This window comes from Protobothrops mucrosquamatus, unplaced genomic scaffold (assembly GCF_001527695.2).
Source record: "Protobothrops mucrosquamatus isolate PMUCROS unplaced genomic scaffold, P.Mucros_1.0 scaffold39, whole genome shotgun sequence".
Lineage (NCBI taxonomy): Eukaryota > Metazoa > Chordata > Lepidosauria > Squamata > Viperidae > Protobothrops > Protobothrops mucrosquamatus.
The window spans coordinates 3,161,610-3,187,854 of record NW_015386421.1 but is presented as its reverse complement, the minus strand read 5'-3'; the positions used below and the strand labels follow the sequence as shown (position 1 = coordinate 3,187,854).

At 38.1% G+C, this 26,245-nt stretch overlaps 2 protein-coding genes across 3 annotated transcripts; one reads left to right on the top strand and one right to left on the bottom strand.

Moving 5' to 3' along the window:
* The first annotated feature begins 311 nt into the window (after window positions 1-311).
* Window positions 312-6,445, top strand: CDC20 (cell division cycle 20). Its single transcript, XM_015811366.1, has 11 exons — window positions 312-362; window positions 947-1,166; window positions 1,382-1,524; window positions 1,614-1,710; window positions 2,351-2,479; window positions 2,683-2,879; window positions 3,239-3,333; window positions 3,478-3,709; window positions 4,306-4,431; window positions 4,570-4,687; window positions 5,163-6,445. Exons 1-11 carry the CDS (start codon window positions 324-326, stop codon window positions 5,333-5,335), a joined length of 1,569 nt encoding a protein of 522 aa, XP_015666852.1. The 5' UTR covers window positions 312-323; the 3' UTR covers window positions 5,336-6,445.
* A 1,995-nt stretch (window positions 6,446-8,440) lies between these two features.
* Window positions 8,441-26,042, bottom strand: ELOVL1 (ELOVL fatty acid elongase 1). Of its 2 annotated transcripts, XM_015811367.1 has the most exons (9): window positions 25,922-26,028; window positions 18,927-19,016; window positions 17,204-17,271; window positions 14,508-14,698; window positions 12,868-12,948; window positions 12,574-12,630; window positions 11,952-12,057; window positions 10,047-10,183; window positions 8,441-9,769 (listed from the first exon to the last, which is right to left on the bottom strand). In XM_015811367.1, exons 3-9 carry the CDS (start codon window positions 17,247-17,249, stop codon window positions 9,524-9,526), a joined length of 864 nt encoding a protein of 287 aa, XP_015666853.1. In that variant the 5' UTR covers window positions 17,250-17,271; window positions 18,927-19,016; window positions 25,922-26,028; the 3' UTR covers window positions 8,441-9,523. The 2 variants fall into 2 exon arrangements, with proteins under 2 accessions (XP_015666853.1, XP_015666855.1); XM_015811369.2 differs by lacking the exon at window positions 18,927-19,016 and having other exon boundaries at window positions 25,922-26,042.
* Window positions 26,043-26,245: the final 203 nt, after the last annotated feature.

Genomic DNA, 26,245 nt, shown 5'->3' with positions numbered 1-26,245 from the left:
TTGCTAGCCTTAGAACGTTGAACTAAAAATATTTTAATTATAGCGTCAAACGCCATGGAAACGTTCCCCCTCCCTTTCCCTTCCCCCCCCACCCCACCGCGAACATCGGCAGAAACCTTTTGCACGCCACTTCCCCCGTTACGACAACGTAGGAACCATCCAAGGCAACTAACCACCCAGAGAAACTTTTGGTAGCAAAGCCACACCTACCTACATCCAGGGGCCAATGAACGTAAAGTTAGGCGGGCGAGCCGTAAGTCATCCGGCGGACGTTAAGTTCGAAATGACCAATAGTTAAACAAAGTGGGAAGTTTAAATCCTGAATGGCGGAAGGAGCCGGAAAAGTTGGAGTCAGAGCACTGGTAAGTTAAGAGGTTCTGCCGAGCCGAATTTTTTAGGATCCTAAAAGCATTTTTGTTTTTTCTGATTCTCGATTTCTTCCGGTCCTCTAGTTTTTCTGCCCGATATTTCTTGCAACGTGTTCTGCCGCGGTGCACGAAGTGTCGTTTCCCCCCCCCCCCCAGTGCCAGAAACAGACCCAGAAATTGTATGAGGAAGAAAACATGCTGCTTTGAATCAGCAAACGTATCGCGATAAGAAAAAAAATCACTATTTTGTCTTATTGCAATACGTTTGCTGGTTAAACCTCCAGAAGATAAACTGAAAAGTACAAAGCAAGCTCCACCCTGTTGAGCTATTTGAGGGAAAAGTCAGGTAGGAAGCAAAATATTAAAGAAAAGGAGGATAGTCTTTTCTTGCCACTTGTGCTTTTAAGGACTACATTCAGTCACCTGAATCTTATCTCGTTTGTTATTCTGGAACAAGATGTGTGAACCTATAGCCATCCTGTGGATGCAGGCAAGTCCATTTTCCTGATGTTCTTGTCTACTGTCCTTTCTTATCTGAGATCAACTTACCTACTTTTTCCCTGGCTCTGATTACACAGCACTGCATCCCTATGGCACAGTTTCTGTTTGAGAGTGATTTGCACGGGCTGTTGAAACTTGATGCCCCAATACCAAATGTCCCTCCTGCACGATGGCAGCGTAAGGCTAAGGATGGTGCTGCTTCCAGCACTGGAACTGCCTCAGATGCCGCAGCTCCTTCACCTATGAAACCAGCTAACAGGCCTCATAGTACCAGCAAGACGCCTTCCAAAACACCAGGTAAGATGTATTTTGTAGCCAGTGGGAGGATAAACATCACTGTATGACATGAAATCAGTGCAGCTCTTTGTTCTCTGCTATTTCTCCAATTTGTTTTCCAGTGCTGGACATGTATGTTTATCTTAATGACCCTTTCAGATAACAATAAAAGTATCTTGTTCTCAGGCTAGCAATTACCTGAGGGGATACAGATTAATGAAATCTATGTTTTGCAGGCAAGTCTGGTTCCAAATCACAAAATACTCCAAACAAAACTGGAGGCGATAGATACATCCCCAATCGTAGTGCTATGCAAATGGATGTGGCCAATTTTCTCTTAACCAAAGAGGAATCATCTGAGGAGACACCCACCAAGAAGGTAGAGTTTAAATGTCTGGTACAGTGACTGAATTCTGTGTGATCAAGTACAGTATTATTGATTTCTTAGTGTTTTTTTTCCCCTCCAAGGAGCATCAGAAAGCCTGGGCAATGAATCTTAATGGTTTTGATGTTGAAGAGGCAAAAATCCTGCGACTAAGTGGAAAACCTCAGAATGCCCCTGAAGGTACAGTAAGTCTGCACTGGGCTTATTCAACACAACTGTAAGTTGAAAAGTGAAGTGCATGGTGGGTTTCCAGATGCATCCCTTGTGGATAAAAGCTCCTATCCATAATAGCTAGCTTCTAAACTGGTACTGCAGCAGTAGTCCATAATCTAGTTCATTCAAATTGATTCCATTGATCTATGTTTGTGTTTTAATGGGAATTAGTCTAGGGATGTTCAGTTAGCAAGCTGACAACTATAGACTTTTTTACAAGCTTCTTATCTTTTTTTTCAAGTCACTATTTAGAACCACACTGGAAAAAGCAGCCCTTTTTTTTTTTTTGCATTTTCTGAATAACAGCACTGATGCTAACTTGAATTAGTTTGTGTTCAGCTTGTTTAAAAAAGAACAAAACTTGACTTTCTCATAATGCAATCCTTCGCTGCCCTAGAAAATAAACTCTATAGTATATCTTACATTCTTCTCTAATATATTACCTGTTGTATATGTTAAGATTGATGTCTCTATTGAAAGAAATCCAGCTAGTGCCCTCTAAATGGAGATTCCCATTTCCCAAAATTTCCATTGACCGTTAGCTTGGAATTATAGGAACTTTTGAGTTTTTCTTGATTTATGCTGATAATTGTTTCCTCTTTTCCAGGATACCAGAACAATCTCAAAGTGCTTTATAGCCAGAAGAGCACACCAGGTTCCACAAGGAAGATAAATAGATACATAGCCTCTGTGTCAGAGCGGATTCTAGATGCCCCAGATATTCGAAATGATTACTGTAAGCAGCCATAGATTTGAAGTTTAATTTTAGTGAGACTTTGTTCCAAAGTGCAGAGGATACCTATCTGCTCTGCCATATTACAGCTGCCTTTGAAAGAATTATGCACCCATATTGTATTGGATATGGCTACCATGGAGAGGCAGGAAAGGATTGTATTGACTTGGCTTTATGTTTCCAAACTAGTGTGTATTCTCATTTAGATCTGAACTTAGTTGATTGGAGCTCCCTCAACTTTTTGGCCGTGGCTCTGGATAAATCAGTTTATCTATGGAATTATGATTCCAGAGAAATAATCCAGCTCATGCAAATGGAAAACCCTGATGACTACATCTCTTCTGTTTCATGGATCAGAGAAGGAAATTACCTTGCAATTGGCACAAGTAATGCTGAGGTCCAGGTGAGGCAACTGAGACTGTGTTTAATGACCTCTGTGCATATTGCTAACCTAATATTCTGGCAATGGGGCAGAGAAGAATAAAAAATCTTTTAATATTAAAGCAAGTTAAATTCTCTTTTGGGGGAAACTTCTGAGATACCTTTGGTTTTTTAAACCAATGTGGGCTTGTTACATTTCGGATTGGAAAACTATGAGCTGCTTCCTTTCATAGTCCTTATGGTCATGATTTATTTCTACATAGATGAAATACGTTCATAACAAGTGGGACAGCCTTGTGCATTTTATCACTTGCGCTGTATTCCATGAGACAATAAAAATTAACAAGGTTGGGTATTTGGACTCTGTTTATATTGATTTAGTTATGGGACATCCAGCAGAAAAAGCGTCTACGAAACATGGTCAGTCATTCATCCCGTGTGAGTTCTTTAAGTTGGAATAGCTACATCCTGTCCAGGTAATAATTTCTAAGCAATAGATCTCATGGGCACTGATGGGGAAGGGGCCATGTGGCTTATACATTTCATAGTGAAGAGAAAATATATTACACTGGCCGCCTGGTATACTTGATAAAGGAGAATATGCTAATTTTCCCTTACAGTGGATCACGGACTGGTCACATACATCATCATGATGTCCGTGTGGCAGAACACCATGTGGCAACACTTGCTGGTCATACACAAGAAGTATGTGGGCTAAAATGGGCACCTGATGGCCGTTACTTGGCCAGTGGAGGCAATGATAATCTTGTAAACATATGGTCAATTGCTCAAGGGGACAACTGGTCACTACCTCCTGTGCAGACTTTTACACAACATCAGGGAGCTGTTAAGGTAAGTACATATCTATATTTAGATAGTAGACATACATCTATTGGTACAAAATTATATGGTATAAAGCTCAATTAATGGTCATTTGGGTAGCTCTCTAACCAGGTTCTACAGCTTGCAGTGTGGTCTGAATCCAAACCATAGCAATTTAGGTTCTCTTGGAAATTGAAATTTGTAATACAGTAAACAAATCTTGATTGTGAGTTGTGATTTTTAAAGTCCAAAATGGTAGCCACTTTCAGGGTCTGACAGCACAAGAGTGACAATTTGTTAAATAACCATGACAAGAAATTAAAATGATAGCATTTTAATAGAGCTTCTTAAGTTATAGATAGTCCTTGTTTTGCAACTGCCTCATTTATCATCCATTTGTAGTTATGATTGTAATGAAAAAGTAACTTTACGACCTTCACAGGTCTGTAAAACAAAGGAAAACTGAAATAAGACCATAAGCACAATTGCAATTTCACTTAGGAACATCTTTGCTTAATGGCCCAGTTTGCCTGTTCCAAATGTCAAAAATGAGGACTATCTGTAGTTTGCAAACACAGTATTTCTAATCACAGAGAAGGGTGACAATAGTAAACTTTTTCCCTTAGGCTGTGGCTTGGAGTCCATGGCAATCCAATGTGCTGGCTACAGGAGGTGGAACAAGTGATCGCCACATAAGGATCTGGAATGTGTGCTCTGGGAGTTGCCTCAACACAGTAGATGCACAGTCCCAGGTAGGTTTGCTTAATACATTTTGAATAAAGATAAAGATTGTTTCAATACTCTAAATTTAACATGCTGCATTTTTTTTCTACATAAGGTTATATCCAGTCAATATTTTATTTATTGGATACTTTTTCTGGTATTAATAGGTCTGTGCCGTGCTATGGTCTACAAACTACAAAGAACTTGTGTCTGGTCATGGCTTTGCTCAAAATCAACTGGTAGTGTGGAAATACCCATCTATGTCAAAGGTCACGGAGTTGAAAGGTAAGACCCATTGTGGAAATACTGCAGTTACATAAATGAAGGTACTATGAAGCCCACGAACATCAATGTGTACCAATAATATTGACACCTAACGGCATCCCTGTCTAACTTTTTAAAGATTTTTATATAATTACAGAACACTGGCATCAGCACAAATCTTTACACATATTTACAAAATTGTTCTTGAGCCCAACAAACATCCCACAGCATGCTAAGGGCTATTTTCTTTTCTGGTAAATTGATGTTTTAAATTTGATTGTGTTCACTGTAGCAGCTCTTTTGTACATGCACGAGAATTTTTATTTTGCTCCTAAAATTTCAAATGTGCCAATGGCCAAAATGATTGCTTTTCCTGAGTTCGATTAATTTAACCTACATATTATGGTGCTCAATTCCACAAAGAAAAGGTGCCTTTGCCAACTTGAATAAATTACCAGCTATTATTTACAATTATTTGTAAAATGTATTTCCTTAGGTCACACTGCTAGGGTGCTAAGCTTAACTATGAGCCCAGATGGAAGCACAGTTGCTTCAGCAGCAGCAGATGAAACACTGAGGCTTTGGCGCTGCTTTGAGTTGGACCCAGCACGTAAGAAGGAGAAAGAGAGCAGTACTAAAACCAGCATTATCCATCAAGGAATTCGCTGAGTTTCATCCAACTCCCTTCCAATCTATTGCTTTATGTACAGAATTTTAAACTATTAATAAATATTTCACTCTCCTTTAGAAATAGTGTTGGTATATGGATTGATATATGAATCACAAATGGTGTGAATTACTTTAATTGGTATTGGCTTGTATATTACTAGGACTTGGCTTGTATATTACTGTAATAAAAATAAACTATTGAATCTATTGAACGAAAATAAAGACCAGATTCTCCTCCTGATCCAACCGATAATATATTGTTCCTTCTCAAAATCCCCATGACAGCTTTATCACTAGGCAAATTGTCTTATGTTTGGTCTTTTCTTTGCTTTCGAGGAACAATTTAGTTGTGGGACGGATTAGGTTCCTGAACTATTAGTTTGGGATTTGAAGTATGTTTTCAAGTCATAACTGAAGCTGGTGCCTCTATGCACCAGATGCAGAACCCACATACCATGTAGGATGATTGTGACAGTTTATCAACCTCAAGATGCAACATCCTGTTATGGAGAAACACTGTTTTATTGGGAAATACATAACTAAGAATTTTGTCTTGCCAACTATTGTTCCCTTACCAAACAGATATTGGAAATTCGCTTAGCTGAACTCGATAATTTTACTGAACTATGTGGGCTGATATTTAAGATTGCTCTTCCAAAACTATTTTCTTTGAATTCAGCCTCAGCAGTTATGGAATAGTTTATCCTGAGAGTTAATCATTCCACTCCTTTGTTATTTCTTGCACTTCTTTTATACTCAAGGCATTCTAATATTCCAAACGCTGGTGGACAAGTCTAGCCTTTCTGTGGTTTTGGTATCTTTTTGCCTCAATCAAATCAACTGTAACCCAAAAATTCCTACAAATGATTTTACTGCCTTCTGATTGAATGGAAGCTGTGAAAATCCAAGCCTAATCAAGACCAATATTAGCCTCAGCTCATCTTTGCCAAGTACACTAGAATTTTTCCAAGATTCTTGGGTCCTTTGCAAAAACATGAAAATCATCTGTTATTAAGTAATCAAAATGACAGTAGAAATTATTAGACAATTGCCATTTTGGCAGATAAAATCTGTAGTGTAACTATTTTGACAATTGGTTGGGAGTCGGGCAATGTACAAATTTAATAAATAATAAAAAGATGCAGTAAGATTATAATTCAGATTACATGAATAAAGTACATTTTTAATAAAGATTCAGGAGTTGGTCTTCAATTCATCAGTAGGGCAATTCATCTTATGAAATCTATCTGTAGTTGTAACTAAGTGAAACTGCTTATGCCCAAGAGGTGTAAACATTTCTGTTCCCATATGTGATAGAGTTCTCTTCTGGATTTCACACAGGTAATCCTTGACTTATGATTATTTGAAAATACAATGGGTCGGGAATGAGTTCTTTATGGCCTGTTAAGCATGTCTGCCCATCACAAAATATGCTATATACAGCCTTACAGTCACTTGACCATATTTTGGGTGCTTAGCAACTGGCTCAATTTTATGACCAACTGCAATATCCTTTAGTCATGTGATCACAATTTGCTACATTTTCCCCAGAGGAAAAAGTTCACACAACCGTATTGTTCACTTAATGATTTGCATAATGACCATGGTGATTCACTTAATGATCATAAAAATGTAAAATTGGGTCCAGTCAAGGGGATACCTCCACCTACAATCGTTGACAACTTATGACCGCGAATCAATCCCAATTGCATTTGTAAATCAAGGACTACCTGAATTTCTAAAACACTAGTCCTGTAGCAAGCTAATGGAAACTATATTGAAGCCTTATTAACTAGTCTAAACATACAATTCTGATACCTACTCATTCAGAAAACTGCAGATAATCACACTCAAAATTTAGAGCAGTTAAATGTACATCCTATTTAGAAGGCACATGGCTATTCAAAAATGCACCACATCAGACACTAGGGCAACATGAATGTTATTTGACAAGTACTAAGATCAGCACTTGTAAAAATGCTGAAAAAAATAAATACTCCATAAGGGCCTCTTCATTAGATTTCATGCAAACCAATGATTCTTAGAACAGAAATTTACTTTGGGTTTACAAAAAAGAGCATTTTAGAATGGGTAAGCTATACTGCCTAATTTGGGAACTGTAACATACTGATTTTTCATCACCCTTGCATGATTATCATTGAATATTGATCCATTAAGTACAGCAAAAAATGTTGAGAGAAGGCACACATATAGGAGAACAAACAAGTATCTTTTACTTTTTTCCAAATTGTACCCCTAAATATCCCCTACATTGTAAAAGCTTCTCAGTCAAACATTGTATCAGTTTTAAAGGTTGCCATTAGCATTGGTTTAGGGTTTCTCAGACATAGGTGGGGAAATGGTACACAGTAGGATAATCAGCGGTGGAAAGGTAAGTAGTGTTACAAAACCTATTTCAACCTAACAGTGAACTTAGCTTAAAGGCTTTTGAACAAGATTGCCTTGTTTCAGAATGGCCAGTGAATGTATCAAAATATTCTGGGTTATACAAATCTCTCCAATAGTATATACAGCATTGTTTATGGCACATAATCTAGATTCTAGGTTAGTCTACCCCTGAGGTAGAGAGACCAATACAAGTTTATTCTAACAACAAAAGTATTTTTAGTGCCTTAGCTTTTTATATTTGCCAATATATCCTTACTTTCATATTTTGGCACTCTGAACTTAGGATGCAATACAGATCTAAGATTACTTTTTCCAATTGATTCTATTACAGAATTATTTTGTACGCCACACACAGCAGTTGTAGCTTTTCCACTTGTCACACTCAACCAGACCATAGGCAATAGCACCAAGGACTACAGGTCTCTTCAAGCCCAGGAGGATAGGGCCCAGTAGTTGGAACTACACCAAGAACCTAAGCCAGTACAAACAGGAAAGCATCTGTCCTGAAAAAGTGTCCATATAAGGAGAACAAAATTAATACTGTGCTGCCTGGAATAGCAGACAGGACCAGCAGGAGCCAAGGTCTTTAATGCTGTATTGAACTTTGAGTGAAGGTATTCTATAGATCCAGAAAACTAGTAAAAATTTTCAATTCCTGTGTTCTTGAACAGAAATAATCTGACGCCTGACACCATGCACTATGGATGAGCCAGAACATAGCCACCACTTTATTACAATGCTTCACAGGACTTTGATCTCAGTTTTTCAGCTCCTCTCATCTAGTAAACCAACTTCAACTAAGATGCCAATTCACTGCAAGAAGCAGTAGTCATTGGAACTGAAAATCAATATTAACATAGTACTTACAGTAAAGTCGTTCTTTTCTCCCATCAGGCCCAACCAACAATGATCAAGGCCTTGAAATCAAGAACAGAATGACTATTCTCTTTCTATCCATTTATTTCTGTGAATACAAATGGAAACTTCAGGAGAGAGATATCTCCTCCTGAGAAGTCCTCCCCAAAATTTAGATTATAGGGAGCCTCTATTATTTGGAGCAGATCCAATGTTTTAAAAGGCACACAGAGCAATGGCATACAAGCTGGACAACAGGGTCCTATTTCTTCTCCCTGGACCTCAGTGCAATAAGAGCTTGCAGTCATCAAGCCATATGGAGATTGAAGTCCAGAGTTATTGCTAAGGTCCTGGGATCAAAGCAACCAAAGCTGCGGAGCAATGCCAAGAGAGGAATACAGCCAAGGCAGTAAGACTTGCCTAGTAGTACCCCATTTGCACACAGAGCAGGAAAAGTTATCTCCAGGAGGAGTTATTTCCCACCCCCAGCAAAAAGGGACCACTTACATTCAAGTAGGAAAGGAGTAGGGATGGCAGGACACCAATGGTAAATAATAAAGAGAATTAATAAATGACAACACAAACTTAGAAAAAGCAAAGTAACAAAAATCCCCACCTAGATCACATTGCGTACATTGAATTAAGTGGATAATTGTGTCCCATCTGTCAAGGGTTCTGCTTTGGTCCAGCTCTGAACGGAGCCCAGCCCAGGGCAGACATAGGCACTTTGGAGGCCTTGGACTAGATTCAGCACCGACAGCCCAGGCAGCCTGTCTCCCTTGGGGAAAGGTGAAAGCGAGGCAACAAGGGAAACAGGGCAGTTGGGAAGGTGGTTTGGAACTGCAAGATAGTCTGTAGGCACTTGATCTGGTTAACAAGCCCAGATATGGGGTCTAGTTGGTTTGAATCACCTTGATCCCACCCCTAGTTGGCTTTGACTTTGCCATTAGCAATGGCACCATTCTCATGGAAGCCATTTTTCTGAGGTTGTGTCATGAGCTTGGGCAGACGCTTGCCTTTGGTATATGACTGGTACCAGAAGTTGGAGAAGAGAATGAAGAAGATAACTCCATAAATCCAGATGAGGTGGATGAAGATTGGGAACTGATATTTGCAGTCAGGCATGAAGTAGTACTGGGAGATGTGGATGGAGACGAGCACAAACTGCAGCTAGAAACAGAAACAAGGCAAAGATGAAATAAGTAAAGGTGACAGGTGGAGCTCCTTCTACTCACAGGCAATGATGAGTAATCCTTGGAAGAAAATAGAAAGCTCAACATAGGCAACAAATATCAAATTAGGTTAAAAAGTTTCTGTAATTAGCTATTCAAAAGAAACCGAATCAGATGAAACCGAATCAGATGAAGTGACCAAAGCTGGTTTGTATAACTTAATCAAAGTTAAAGATGCTGGCATAATTTGCCTATTTTTTCCCTTTATTACTTACCAGCTGAATGGCAGTGATGTGCTTCTTCCACCACAGGTACTTTTGGAAAGCAGGTCCTGCAGCTGAGAGCGCATAATAAAAGTACATCACAACATGTACCATACAGTTCACCATAGCATGGAAGGAGCCCATTCCTCCTGTAGAATAACAGAGAAGAGAGAAACAGATGTCAGTAATTTTTATTCAGCCCATACAGTCAATTATTTTTGCCTGTTATTAATGTTACATATTAGTGTAACCTAGCTTATGACTTTTAAGTGTTTTATTTCTGAAAAGGTAAAACTAAGAATCTACCAAAGTACATTCACAACACTGGAAACGGAGTCAACGGAGCATGCAAATACTGAAAATTAAAACTGTTGGTTAAATATACTGGACTGACCCATGGAGACCTTGTTTATAGATATGCCACAGACAGCTATAATAAATGAAATGAATATGTAAATAAATAAAACCACTTTCCCATGGTGTTTGTTTATTTGTGGAACTCCCTGACTTGAGATTACTCTTTTTTTTTCCTTTTTGGGCAAATCTCAGAGATAGCATTCAATCTACTTTTGTGAGAAAAGTTCAGTTAGTCATTTTTTAATTCTTTTAATTGTTAAATGTATTTTGTAGTATCACTAAGTATAAGGTTTCTTCTATTTGTTTTAGATCTTCAGACCATTTTTTCATATATGAAAATATATATATTCATTTATTTTTTAGATTAGATATTGCATTGCTGAATATTTTTTAATAGTAGACTAGTTTGGAAGAACATGTATTGTTTTATTTATTTATGAGAATCTTATCTTGCCCTTCCTCCAGGAGTTAAAGGGTTAGGTATTAGGAAATCCAATTTTTGGGATATATATATATAGGTCTTTGGTTATTCGTCATCTTCAGGCTGGTGTTTTCGGCTTCATGCTTCTAGGAGCAATGTGTGATCGCAGCTGTTTCTTCCCTGAAGATGACGAATGGGACTTCGTCGAAACATCGCCAAGACACTTCCAATTTTACGTGGGAGAAAACCCGAATAACCAAAGACCTACGTACAAACACCAGCGAAAACCTCAGAAAACAAATATATATACGAAAGCTTAGTGTTTTATTGGATTAAAACTTTTATAGTTTTGCAAAATTTCCTGGTGTTCGTGCTTTTTAGCTACTTGAATATGGATATACCTAGGAATCAACAGTTTGTTTTTAATATTATTATTTATATACACACACATACACACACAATAGAGCCACTAAACTCCGTAATAGAAAAAACTTTTTAATAAATACAACTTAGCTTTCGTCAATCCTCTGTTGACATTGTCAGAGTTGGTAATCAGTGGTTAGAGAAAACCACTTATATTTAACTGTCAAACCATGACACACACATACACACAGTTTATATATATAAACTTTTTATAAAAATAAATTCAATTGTTATATATACATACATACTCATACATACACACAGATACATACTGTACATACACAGATACATACAGACACATGAATACACACTCAGATCTTTCACCTGGAAACATGGTAACTATACACTGGAAATATATGTAATAGCCAGGACTTTAATGATGACAGGAAAATAAAAGGGTTTATTTTAAAATCTACATATATCAAAATACAAAGGTTTGAAAAGATCCAGGACTTCTACTATCCAAGCATGATTTTAATAAAGGAAGCAGATGAGGGCAAATAACTGAAAGTCTGAGACTGTCTTGTTATTCCTAGCATATCCTGGATAGCCAAACTATATGTTCAAGTATATATAACTATAATGAGAAAACACATATACTGCATGTATTCATGAGATACCATATTATAAAGAGACATATCTGAAAATAATTATGGATATATTTTTCTCAAATCTTGGAGTCAAGTTCTGGAGTAAATCCCCTTTTAAAATCTCACCTGGACCAAATTTCACACCCCACCACCAGCTCCAGGGTACCACTGAATGGTGGAAAACATGCAGAAAGGTCACTTGTTCATTCTTTTTTCTTAGGATAAAGATCACCTGGAAACAACAATACACTGTGAGATGTAGGTTTCAGGTTTTAGCTAGTAGCATCTTTATATGTCTATTCCTAATCTATACTAAATCTAAAGTAGAGAAAAAAGACCACAATGCAGTCCTCAAAATATGACCATCAAGTTACTACTAGACAATCTTTTAAATATAACTGTATGAATCAAAAAGCACATAGTGTGACCGACCCAGAACATAGTGCTGCATAAATGCAGCAAAGTATGCATTTCTGTATGGTTCCCACAGGACAGATTATTTTGACTAACGAAGCATCTGGGCAACCCCCCCCTCCCTCCGTTCTATGTGGCAACCTAGAATGAGAAGAAAAAATGGCTGCAGCCATGCTCACTGTAGAGTTGACAGACTGACCACTATACTTTTATAATATAAAAGCTGGAAGAATAAGTAGACTTGAGTGGCGACCATCTCAAGATACAGGGTGAAAAGCACCTATGTTTTAACTAGAAAAATAGGATCAATCATAGGAAGTCCAGAGTCACTTACTGTATCCATCAGCTCAATGACTTTAGAGAAAATGAAGATCCATGCCGCACGGACCATCTAGAGACAAGGTAAAAGTTAAACATCCTAGCCATCACAAGATTAAAATCCCATCTTTCCCTCCACTTTTCTTTCCTTTTATAATCTCCCTTCTCAACACTCTTCTTAGAACACTTTCACCAAAGGTTGTATTAAAAACTAAAGAAAAGAAACACAACCTATAAGAGAAACAGGACAACTTAGGAGTACAGGCAGAATGAAGGGAGGACAAGACAGGAAAATGAAAAACAAGCTTACCCTAAGAGCCCTGGGATCCTGGGATGTATCAATAGGGTCACACCTCCATGTATAACCATTTAGCCAGCCTGACATTAAAAACTATCAAAAAAAAAGCTATTAGAACTCATCATTCCCAGTCTTCTTCTTCATTAGACCTACATTCCAATAACATTACAGTTCATAACAGCTTTCTTTTCTAGGTCTCCTATGCTGAGCAGGGTCAGACCAAACACTACAGAATTTTCAAATAAATATCAATGCATTTAATAACTAATACACATGTCTTTTTACTTGAGGAATTTTACTTCAAGTATTTTTATTGAAGCAATATTTTACATATTATTCTGCTACAATGCAAGCCTTACAGACTTATTTTGCATTAACACCAAAGTAGGTTTTTAAGATATAAGATATAATTGTGATAGATTATATTTATCTCACTGAATAAGTGTCTTGATATGGAAAAATATGTTATTATTGATATTTCATTTTTTTTTAAAAAAAATCAGTGAATAACACTGATTTTTAAAAAAAAATTAAATATCAGTAATAACATTATATTTTTCCGTATCAAGACAAATCCCATGTTATTGTACTTGGGGGGAAAAATGTACATTCACAGTGAAACATAAAAGGATTCAGAGAAGTAATTCAGCATAACAGCCAGTAAAAATACTTGACCTTGTATGATAATGGTCTATTAGTATAAATTCTGTTGTCTTAAGTTATAAAATGAGCTTGCAAGATTGCCTATTAATAATCATTCTACAATGTCATTTGTACCATTACTAGTACAAAAATTCAAAATTCATGGAAATAGGCCCCCTATATTGCATCAAATTTTTAATACCTAAATACATAAAAGTAGTGAGGACAAGTACAAATATTTCTATTTTTCCTTGCTTATAGGTCCTAGATGTGAAAATGTTGCATCTGTCTTTCATATGAAACCTTTGTCTAAGTAAGAAAGAATAAATATTTTCCAACTTACTACTAAATCAGGTAATTTGAACATGCAATAGTGAGTGTTTTAGTCAGAAATTGTGAGTTTTTTAATAATAATAATAATAATAATAATTGTGTAATAATATTGTGTAATACTTGTGATGGTTTTTTTATATGATGAAAACAATAAAAATTTTATATTGAAAAAAAAAATATTGTGTAATAATATTGTGTAATACTTGTGATGTTTTTTTATATGATGAAAACAATAAAAATTTTATATTGAATAATAATAATAAAAAAAAAGTTGGAAGGGACCTTGGAGGTCATCAAGTCCAACCCCCTGCTCAGGCAGGAAACCCTACATCATTTCAGACAAATGGCTGTCCAGTCTCTTCTTAAAAACTTGCAGTGTTGGAGCATTCACCGCTTCTGGAGGCAGGTTGTTCCATTGGTTAATTATTCTGTCAGGAAGTTTCTTAATTATTACAGACAATTTAAATATATGCTATATATTTCAAACCAAAGATAGGGGGCTGCATTTTTGCAAAACTTTTAGTATGATAAAAGTTTCATATCTCTTTTGTGAACTCATTCTGTTTTAGATATGTAAAACTAGAAAGAGACTTTGAAACCGATGTTGGAGAGTCAATGTAAACAACAATGGTATATCTAAGAGCTACAGATAAAAAATAATATAGGGAGAAGCTTACCTCATAAACAATGTAAAGTGACAGTGCCACCAAAAAAGAATTATAAAGTATCATGAACTTCTTAAGGTTCAGAGGTTTCCTGTTGGCCATGAGGCGTGGCCCCAGTGATAATACAAAGTAGGAATAACCCAATAAGATACCCGCCATAGGCCAAGGAGAATCCATAAGTGGATATGAAGCAATCCGGGGGTCTGTGGGGAAAAAAAAATAAGGATCCTATAACATATTAAACATTTTGTTATCAGCAGCCAATGCACCTGGAGTATATGCTTTTTAGGGATAGTGGTATTTAAAGACTTGTGAATCCTTTTGAAATTTAAATACTTTTGCATAAATATGACCGAACACATGATCGCTTATCAACACAAGTACTAAAACTAGATAGAGAGAACCAAATTAAACAAATAAGTCAAAAACATTATATTTGTTCATTGATTTATTGAGGAAAATGATCCAAAGCTACGTATTTGTATGTGGCAAAAGTATGTGAACTTTTGAAGGATTCATTTCAGGGGGAAATTAGAGTCAGGTATTTCAGTCAATGGGACAATAATCAGGTGTAAGGGTAGGAGCTCTTGCCTATTAAAAGAACAGAATTCTGAATATTCACTATCAAAGTCTGATCTTCGCAACACAGAGATGTGGAAGTGTGTCATGGATCAAACAAAGAAGGTATCTGAGGACCTCCAAAAATAGTTGTTGATGCTCACCAGGCTGGAAGAGATTACCAAACTTTCCAAAGAGTTTGGACTCCACCAGTCCATTGTCAGGCAATATGTACATTGTCATTATACAAATGGAACCAGTTCATTACCACTGTTATCCTCCTCAAGTTCACATTAAAAGCAAAATGTCTAGTACTCCAACAGGTCTCAAAGAACCCAAGAATAATGTCTAAGGAACTAAAGGCCTCTCTTGCATTTTCAGCATTCATAAGACCACAAAACTCCAAACAGCCACTACAGTAGATAGTATCAAAGATATTGCTTTGAGGCAGCTAGTAGTTGCCCAGATTTTACAATTCCCTTTCCTTAAGGGCGGAGGAAAGAATAGCATATGACTATAATGACAGTAACCTCATACTCACATTTATTTAACAAATGTTTATATGTAAAAAAATTAAAAGAGCCTCAACATCCAAGTGGGATGGGAAGGGCATAAAATGCAAGGTAAAGAGGAAATGATAACAATGGACACTTTCTGTCCCTTTCCAAGGTTGCTTAATTGAATCTTAACCTTTTTCTAGTTATTACAGGCAAATGCAAAATCACTTTACCTTTACCTTTTCCCATACAATGTTTAACTTTCATATCCTGTCAGAGAAAAAAATCATTCTATACATCAGACTACAGACTACAATTTCTTGCCATGCTGCTTCTGCCAAGGGAAGGCCAAACTTATATTCTCATCTGGACAACTAGCCAAAGATCTTGTGCCAATGCTGGTTCAAGGGTGTCGGAGGCTCCTAAGCCAAACTGACTGATGGCGCCAGCCCCGCCAACACAAAGATTTGGTTTTTTAGAATGATTCAGAAGGAGGGACAGTGTTGGTGCCCTCTAAGCTTTGGTACCCAGGACAAATACCTATGAGCCTTAGCCTAAAGGTGGCCCTGTCTCGTGCTGTGCTACTCCTCTGTCACCTCCTTTTTTTGTCTGCTAATTGTGCAGGTTGGATTGTTCCATTATTCCTGGATATTTCAAGAAGAGAGTTTGCCCACAAAATGGGCCAGGACTATGTCTGGTACTTCAATTGTTTTAAAAAACCAACACAATTTCCTATGCCGTTTGATGGCTTCATTTTTCAACACATATTACATATACTTTGGCCAGAAAGTTGTTTTAAAGAGAAATGGTGTGCATTGCATAGCATGGTGGCAAGGAGATAACCATCACTCTGCAAAAACAATGTTGTTGCTCATCTATAGTTTGTGAACGACCTTGTGGATAAACCAAAAGGCTATTGGAAGAATGTTCTGTGAAGAAATGAGACTAAAATAGAACTTTTTGGCTTGGAAAAAAATATGAAGTTTTGCGAAAGACAAGGGCTGTATTCTACCCTAAGAACTTTATCCCATGTGTAAAATATGGTGTTGGTAATACCACAGTTTGGGCTTGCTTTGTTGACTCTGGGCCAGGATGGCTTGCCATCATTGATGAAATTTTGAATTCTGAATTGTATTGGCAAACTGTACAGGAAAATGTCAGGGTCTCTGTGTGTGAATTGAAGCTCAAGAGGAAGTGGTCATGCAACAAAACAATGACCCAAAAATCTAAGTCATACAAAAAATGGTTATAGCAGAAAAAAGTTAATACTTTGGAATGGTCAAGTCAAAGGCTTGAACTTAAGCCTATAGAAATATTGTGAAAGACCTGAAGTGAGCAGTTCATGCAAGGGAGCCCACTAATATCCCTGAGTTGAAGCTGTTCTATGAGGAGGAATGAATTCCTCCAAGACAATACCCATGATCAATAGTTATTGGAAACATTTACTTGTAGTTATTGCTTCTTAAGGGCAATACTCTAATTATTGAAATACTGAAAGCAAAAGTTTTGCAATACACAAATATGTAGTTTTGGATCATCATCCTCAGTGAATTCAATTATCAGCCTAAACTTGTTTCCTTTTGGGTAGGAAAAGGAATAAAAACAAAACAAAAAATAGTTCAAGTTTCAGTCTTTCAACTAAGATCTGCTTACCTGCTCCCTTAATGAAGTCTCGATACCTGTTCACCAACACATCCATGGTAATAGTACTAGTTGCTGTTCTGCATAAGAAGTAAAAGTATTAGTCAGTGCACCAGAACTGGACAACCTACAAATCATGCTTTTATTTGGATGCAAGTAATGAATAGCTCTGCATTATTATCCAATTCACAGCAGAGCATAATTATTTTGGGGATGAAATAATTGATTTAATTCTTGTTTTTACTGTACACATCTAGGATTCTTTTTTTCCCCTATGAATGATTTTGACAGTACCGATAGCAAGATAAGTAAAAAAAGTGCAAGTAAAACAAAGCTATTCAAACACCTCCAGTCTAGTGCAGGCATGCCCAACTAATGCCCAACTAGTAATGTGGCCCAAGGTAATTTTTCTTCACTCAATTCACCCAGGCAAGCCAAAAGGTTGGGTACACCTGGTCTAAAGGAAGCAGCTCTAGAGTTTCATTTAACCTTCAGGATAAAGAATCAGTGCCCGCATGTGTTATACAAGTCACATGACCTTCTCAAGAAGGAACAGTAAGCTTAGAGTGGGTTTTCTCTATACTGCAATTGATGCATTTGAAATTGCAGCCCAAATTATTATTTGTGGATTAAGGGTTACATTTCTCAGGCCAAACTTACTGCATACAGAAAATATTTTGTAGCTGAGTAAGAATACCCAGCCAAAAATAATTTAGGCACCTTGGCTCCTTCAATGAAAAAAAAAATGAAGTACCAAATACTTCCAAACTAAACACCTTTTTTAAGAGGAGTGCAAACCTATCTAGAAAAGCTTATAATCAGTTTATTCCTAATATACAGGTAGAGGTCAAATATAATATCCTAACCAAGTTCAAATGGACAGAAAATAATACATGCTATATAAATGGAACTATATTTTATCTCAGACCTTATAGCAGTGAATCCAAAATAAAAAATGCTACTGTTACTTTCTGAAATTTATTTTGTTGATCAACCAAACAGGTTACGAGAGCAACCAAGGCTTTTAGGACAGCATGTTAAGAAGAAGTATTCTAACACAGGGGTCCCCCGACCCCCGGTCCATGGACCAGCACTAGTCCGCAGCATGCCAGAAATTGAGTCATGCAAACAAGCAAAGCGGAATGCAGGAAGCACACAAAACTACACTGCCTCCAGTCCACGGAAAAACCTCTCTCCATGGAACCAGTCTCTTGAGCCCAAAAGATTGGGGGCCGCTGCTCTAACATGACTAAAAATATTTATGTAAGTGGCCAACCTGAGAAACAGGACATACAGAATAAGAAAAATCACAAATCATTTTCTAAAATATTATTTTTCGTATAGTGACTCAAGCTAGAAAGATGCCAAGAAAGACTAACACATCCAGCCAGAATACAGATAATTCAGAATAAGCTGTTACTGATGGGAAAGGAACATACAGTATCAGTATACATCGCTGGTGTCAAACTTGCGATGTCAACGTGTCATGACGTATCGCGACTTTTTTCCCATTGCTGGCAATGGGGTGAGTGCGGTTTTGGCGTGACACATCCGGATCGTGGGCCGGCAGTTTGACACCCCTGGTATACATCATGCAACAAGAACAAATAAGGGAATTTAGAACAGTCTCACTTTAAGAGGATCCAGCCTTTTTTCCCCCTTAGAATTTATGAGGGAATGAACAATGAAAAATCAAGACAAGCTTAGGACTAAGAAAAAGATTGGCAAAGCATACCAGGAGTCTGGTGGTGTCAATCTGCCAACTGTTCTTGGCTTCTCTGAGTTTTGGAAATTTGTCGGCAAGACCAGGAAGAACAGAACAACCCTAAAAGTACAACAGAGACAGAAGATCAAGATAAACAGTCCATATCAATTATGAGTAGCTTTTTCCTGTTTCTATTATTATACATAAGAATATACTCTGACAGTGAAGCTAAGATAGAAATACAGATAAAGCTGCTTCAAAATGTCTAAATCAGGCATGTCCAATCTTTCGGCTTGCCTGGGTCGCATTGAATAAAGAATTGTCTTAGCCACATATAAAATATATAATATAGTTAATATATATAAATGCACATAATATTAAAGGTTTACTTGTGGGGTTGCATTACTAGCTGTATAAGGTCACAGGTGTGGGTTGGACATGCCTGCCCTAAAGTATAATATCTACATGAAAGAAAGACTAATATTTTCTCTGAAACAATTCACCTTTAAAAGGGAAGCACGTCATATATTTGCCGTGAATATGGCAAATGAGACTAGTTTTTTTGTTCTGTCCAAACATTTATGATTCATCCATGCAGTTGTCTTGGCAGTGTTATGAAATTCCTTTAAGCTATATATTTTTATCTCCCATCCTATCCCATCCTATACTTGGCTACAATGCAATGCAAACTCTTCCCACTATTCAAACCATGGCAATTGCTGTTGAATTGACATGGAGGAATATGGTAGTTTCTTAAAGAGAAACCAAGTTTCCTATCTTTCTATGTCTAATCATTTGTACTCCACTGAAGCAATAGGGCAAAACTTAAGCAACTTATCTGGGCAATAGGAAATAGCTACTCCTTGCTGACTCACTGGCGTATAACACCAGACTTTTATGGTCCTGAATAAGTATAGCTCTGACTGAGGGGCACATATTGCACAAATACTGTAGGCATATTAGTTCCTTGAGAGGTTAAGGAACCAGAACTTGTCTGTAACATTATGTTTTTGTATTTAATAGGACACTGATTACTGTGATATCAGAAATATGAACTTTCAGCATTAATTTTCCCACTGGGTACTCTGTACTATGAGTTACATTTCCCTGCTTATAGATGATTACATGAGCATGTCTGTTCAAAGGCTAAGATTTAATCAGTCTAAATATTTCTTGTTTTACATAGTACAGAGAGAAAGAGAGAGAAATGAAGCGTCCAAGACACTTTCCCGCACGATCAGTAAAGTGCAGTAGAGCAGTCACTGTCCCCACATGGATCCAACTTGCTCAGCCTGTTTGGGAGCTGGAGGGAATTCTGCTCAGTATTCTGTCACATAAGCAGCCCAACCCCATATTCTAGTATATGGTGCAATTGTGCCATACAAACACCCAGACCAAGAATACAGCACAGTTCTTCCTCATATCTTAAATAAACTAGACAATGCAACTGAAACCTGTGGTATTCTCAAAAGCCTATTCCTATACACTATGGGGCCATATAATATTGTCCGGATACCATTCTGCCTTGGCACCAGTGCATACCAAAGCACTGAACAGACCAGACTGGAACATGTGGTAGGAATTTTTACCAGCAACATTCTACATGTTGCTAAAATGGCTTTAAAATTGAAAGCCCCCCCGCCTCACTGGTTTGAGAAGAAAAATGTTTTAGTTGACATCTGCTCATTAAAATTAAACTGTCATCAACTTTATGTAGAAGAAATAATAATTCTAGTGCTATAGAATTCAAACCATGAGGGTAAAAATAATCAGAAAATCATCCCTCCTCCCATCACATGCAATAGAGCAGATCTGAATATCCACATTGGAACACATTCACTATGCATTGTCCAACTGCAATCACAGAAACATTAATTGGAAATACATATTGAAATAAAGCTCAGTTGTGCTTCAGCTTCAACTTATTGTAATCTAATATCCAAATTCCAGTTCCACCCACCTGTACAAACAGTATTCTGGCAAAATTATAACATGACACATCAAGCCCCTAGCTTGGCCGCACCTCCAACCCACTGACATTCTGAAATCAACAGCACAAAACCCCACACCCACACGGGTTGCTTGCATAGAAGTGTTGTGCCTGGTACTGCCACGCACATGGATGCAGAGAAGAATCTCTCAATAGCATACTGATGCATAGAGATGGAGGAGGGGATTGGAATCCTTCTGTGCTTGTCCTGCCAATTGAGGTTGTGCTGAACATCCAGATCAGTGGAGAAAAGTACTCTTGAAATGGAGGACAACACTGAAAACAGAAGTTCCAACTCCAATTTTATGTTCAGAGCATTATCCTGACCACAAACCATATCTGCTAATTTCCACTAGTTCAACTGTATATCCATTAGATTGCTACTTCTTTTAGAATAAGTCCAAGGTTTTTTGAATAAATATTTTCCCTAGTTCAGTGAAATACTGTACAATAGGCTACAATAAAACAGAACTGCCTTAACAGTACAAATATATTACAAAGGGGCCATCGTGAATCTGACAATCATATAAAATTATAGAATCTAAAGCTTGTAATAGAGGAACAAACTGATCAAGTCAAAAGAATTAGTACAGAGTTGCCATTTAAAAGACTGCTATGTCCAAAGGGAGAAGAAAATGGGCTCCATTTCAATCTTCTCCTCCTCTGGGATCCTGCAACATTAACAGTTCTTAGCAAGTCATAGCTCCCCACGTTGAGATGACAAGTTAAATCCTTTCAAATCTCCTGCAAGCCACATTTTGATCATGTTGGTGACATCCAGTGCGATAGGCCCAGGAAGGGGATTTAAAATATCTTTTTGTGAAAGAGACAAAAATACTTTCTTTTCCAATTCAGTAAAACATAATCGCATCTGAATAAAAATAAAAGACAAGCTATAATGTCTTTGCAATAATAATCAAACTATCAAATAAGAGCAAGAATCACTAGTGTTGACTTACTATCAGAAGCCAAGCTAGCCTGATTTATTTATTTTTGTTTATTTGTATCCCACCTTTATTATTTTTACAAATAAGTCAAAGCAGCAAACATATCCAACACATCTTCCTCCTATTTTCCCCAGAGCAGTAACTCTGTAAGGTGAGTTTGGCTGAGAGAAAGAGTGACTGGCCTAAGTCACCCAACTGGCTGTCATGGCTAAGGTGACACTTGAACTCATGGTTTCTTGCTTTCTAGCCTGGTGCCTTAACCATTAGACAAAACTGGCTCTCATTTAACTTCAAGAGTCTTTACTAAACTTAACTTCAAGAGTCTTTACTAAACTTAATTACAGCAGCAACTCTTGCTACACCCTACCACCCCTTCTCCAGGTAGAAATCACAGAGATTGTGTCAATAATAAAAGTCACATGTGTTTCCTCAGTGATAATCCAGAGTTGAGCAGGCAGTGATCCTATCTGCCTTAAGGCAAAAAACATTTCATTGTAATTGAACTGCTGCTGTTGGTCCTTCAATTAAAACCTTTGAGTCCTCAAAACACTGAGGTCTATTTTCAGATTAATGTTTTAGATAGGGAAAAAATAAGCAAAGGCCACTCACTAACTTCATCCCATGTATTCACCTCCTGTAAAACTAATGACTTCCATCTAAATCCTAGGCGATATTGAAGGCTGCAGTATTTAGAAAGCCATCTAAAACATTATATATAAGCATAGTGCATATTGGCAGTTTCCTACTAATGACTGCTCCACGACAATTAAAAGTAGATCCTTGACTCAAAGAGGACAGCCTTGATGGGGTAGTCATATGACTATGGGGTAGTCATATGGGTAGGTTGAAAAAAATGCATCTGCTCCAGGTAACCAGCAAGCCACAAGCCATAGTTAGAATAAGAGGGGGGATTAGTACCTAAACAACTGATAAAATCCCTAAGATGCACAGAATATTTTCCTGCTTTTATTTACCAGCGTGCCTGTTCATATTAAGTTCCTTGTACATAATGATTTTGACAACAAACTACTGGACTACATAATGTCCTAGACAAGAAGCATGTTTGGTTCCTTTCCTTAATCATTTACAGTTCAAGTCCATGCTAGGATTTATACATTCATATGGCAGATGGTTTCAACTATTAAGGGAATATCCCCTATGAGATACCCTCAGAGCCTCACTTTACAGAACTCAACATTTGCTCCAAAATCTGTACTTGGACAATCACCCAAACCAGAAGATGAATACTACGCAATTACAAACATCACTTTAAAAAATACATGCATACATTAATCTTCTCTATTTATATAAAACACAATTTAACTTTTTGTTAAAGGACTCTAACATGTCTATCAACTGATTTTTTATTTTTCTGAGCTTTCAGAGAGTCACTTATGAACAGATGCATTTTATGCAAGTTACATTTTAAGCCCACTGTTCTCCATGAGTCCCCTACACTGCCATGTTTTTCTCTTATTTTTCATATAGTATAAACAAATGAGGAAAAACTATATCCATTTTTCCTTGCCCATACTTTTCCACAGCTTTTATTACTGCTATTTCAATAGGCTTCTATGTGCTACAGAATTGTACATACAGTAGTTAAGGAGCATATTTCTCCCAACTTCATCTGTTTCAGAATGTTGAAGGAGGAAATGGTGATAGGGCAGATTAGCTGGAACTGCATTCAAAACTATTAACCAGCAATATGTGCCTACATCAATATTAGACAGGTAAGCAGTGTCTTCTATAGAATAAAATGCAAGATGCATAAGCTGAATTTAGTGGAAAAGAAATTAATGCAAATAGTCAGTGGAAGACTATAAGTGATAATTAAAGTTATTTAAAATGCAAACTTGATTTTCATTTCCCTGAAATACTGTCGCTATTGAATACCATGTCTTTGATGTAATTGAGGTGTCAGATAAGCACAGTAACATGCCAGAAATGTGCCCTCCTGCACAACTACATTCCACATACTCAGCTCTTGTCAAGAATGTAGCATACAAGCTGGGCAGAAAAAGTTTACAGGCCACCTCAATCAGAAGCAATTCTTTGTATCTGGAAGAAAACTGACTGAATATCTTCTCCTTGCACAATCCATTCACTCATGATCTGATATCTTCACAAAACTTTAACAACTCCAAATGCAGAATAAAAACAGCCCACCAAAGAAAATAGTTGCTATTGTGCTTAGCTGGGACTTTGGGTGGATGTAAAATAGTCTAACAAATCAATAGTGATGATATACTCCATTTCAAGTATTGAATTTATTGTAAAGTCAGATTTAAACATCTTATGTCTAACTGAGCATATAACTGTCTTGATATACAACTGAAATAAATAGAATATAACAATCTATGACAACTCTGCCTACTGAATCTAAAAATATAAGATTTGACTATTTAATTCACAGACATTTTTCTCAGATCCTTTTGCTGTGTACCAATGAAAATATAGTGTTGCAATAAAAATTATTATGTATGTAACAGGTACATCCATTATGCTATAACTTTTCTGTACCTTGATCAGATATGATGAAGAGTCTCTATTCCACAAAAAATATTGTTCATCTTTAAAGTATCTCAGAAGATTTTCAGCACTGTACTTTGAGGGAAATCAACTTGGGTAATGACTTGTCAAGCAATTTAACGCAGTTGGTAATGTCCAAGATATGAGAGATTACTGACCATTGCAAATTCTTGCAAATGCATGCATCCATTGTTGCTTTTTCATTCTAATAAAATTGTTTTTGTTATGTTTGGTGCTCATAGCTGTGCAGCACAAAGATGTGCAGCCATATTAATAAATCGTTTCCTTACTTCTTAATCCCTAGTCCTTGAGAACAATGCTCAGATTGAGGTTTTCTCTTATCACCATACATTTGAAAAGAAAGGAAAACAAAGATGGAAGGGGAGCAGGAGATTAATTTCCTTCTGTCCCTTTCTAACTGACTGGTGAGCTATAAACTATGGCTTACACATTCTGATATTGCTACTGTACCTCCAACCCCTCTATTTTTACTAAAGAGTTTGTGCAAATGCAGAAGGCTACGCATAATAACCTACAGCAGGCACAATAAAAGTTTTGACTGTTTCTCCTGCAGAAACTTTCTGATCCTTTTTTACAATTAATCCTATTTCAAAAAAATAATTTTTTCTAAGGATAGCAAACAAGGATGAAGAAAAAAAAAAAGGGAGAGAAGAAAAGGATGTACAAGAAACGAATGGCTAAATTCAACTTCGGCATTCACCTGGGGAGGGGGGGGGAAACCTAAAGGAAGTCTATCTATGCCACCAAACTGGCACCAAACTGAAATCGCTAAGCTTTTAGCAGCTACATGTCAACGTTAAGATTGTTTTACTATCACACTGCAAGATTACAAAAAGCCTCCCCTGTTGAAGTTCTGCCTGACGTCAGAAGCCCTCGAGTGTGTGTATGCCGAGGGGGGGAAAGAGGGTGAATTTCGATTAGCAACTGTGCCCTTCCTTCCCTTCTTTTACGGTTCGACAGTTTTGCCTCAGATTAATCCGTCACGAAGACCTGCGCTACTAAGGGAAACTTGTGCATAAGCGAGCCCAACTCGCTCCAGTTTCTCCAGCCCCATTTGCCTTACGAATATATTCGCGGCCTCTTCTGAAACAGCATTCCCGCCTCCCGCCCCCCCCCGGCCCCTCGACCCCCATTTTTGCAAACCACCGAGGCAAGCCAACCGAGGCGAGAAAGGAAATAAGCCTCTTTTTGCCCAGCTCCCGTTGCTTCAACCAGAAAGGCTCCCGGCCTCTTAAATGAAAGACTCGGGGAGCCGCTCCTGTCAAGTCGGCCCTGCGTCACGCGCGCCGCGGGCAGGCGGGAGAGGCAATCCCCTTCCCCCCCCCCGCCGGCTGAGCGGAAAGAAAAAGCTGCCGGGTACGCGGACTGGGAGAAGGTGAGATCGGTCCAAAGCCCGCAGCGGACAGGGCGTGGCAGCCGGGGAAATGCAGGAACGGGAGGGAGGCAACCGCGCGAAACCGGATGGGATGGGATGGGAGGCCCCGAAAAGCCTCGTTAAAAGGATCGCGCAATCTCCCCTGAGCGAGCGCACTCACCCGCCGGGGCGTCGGACAAACAGGAGGAAAGCGGCGCGTCCCTGAGAGCGGCTCGAGCACGTCTTCCCTTCCCGGTGGACCTGCTTCGGAGTCACCCCAGAGTTAAAGAGGACCGCCCCGAGCGCTCCGCTGCCAGCGATTGGCAGAGCCACGCTGACTATGATTTACCTCACCGAGGAGGAGCCAGTCGTTGGGCTGCCCCGGAGGGGAGCGCTCTGACAGCTTGATAGGCCAATAGCTCCCGGCGGGTGGTACGTGGCAAGGGAGGCCGCGCTGCCGATTGGACGGAGGTTTCTGGCGGCGTCTTCTCCGAGTCTCGCCCAG

Excerpts from the sequence above, each read along its gene's own strand:
- ELOVL1 (XM_015811369.2), bottom strand. The coding sequence starts at position 17,249 with ATGGATGTGTTGGTGAACAGGTATCGAGACTTCATTAAGGGAGCAG. Across the intron at positions 12,631-12,867 it reads AGGATCCCAGGGCTCTTAGG|ATGGTCCGTGCGGCATGGAT; the intron begins GTAAGCTTGTTT and ends CCTTGTCTCTAG. Across the intron at positions 12,058-12,573 it reads TCATTGAGCTGATGGATACA|GTGATCTTTATCCTAAGAAA; the intron begins GTAAGTGACTCT and ends TGTTGTTTCCAG.
- CDC20 (XM_015811366.1), top strand. The coding sequence starts at position 324 with ATGGCGGAAGGAGCCGGAAAAGTTGGAGTCAGAGCACTG. Across the intron at positions 363-946 it reads AAGTTGGAGTCAGAGCACTG|CACTGCATCCCTATGGCACA; the intron begins GTAAGTTAAGAG and ends CTGATTACACAG. Across the intron at positions 2,880-3,238 it reads CAAGTAATGCTGAGGTCCAG|TTATGGGACATCCAGCAGAA; the intron begins GTGAGGCAACTG and ends ATATTGATTTAG.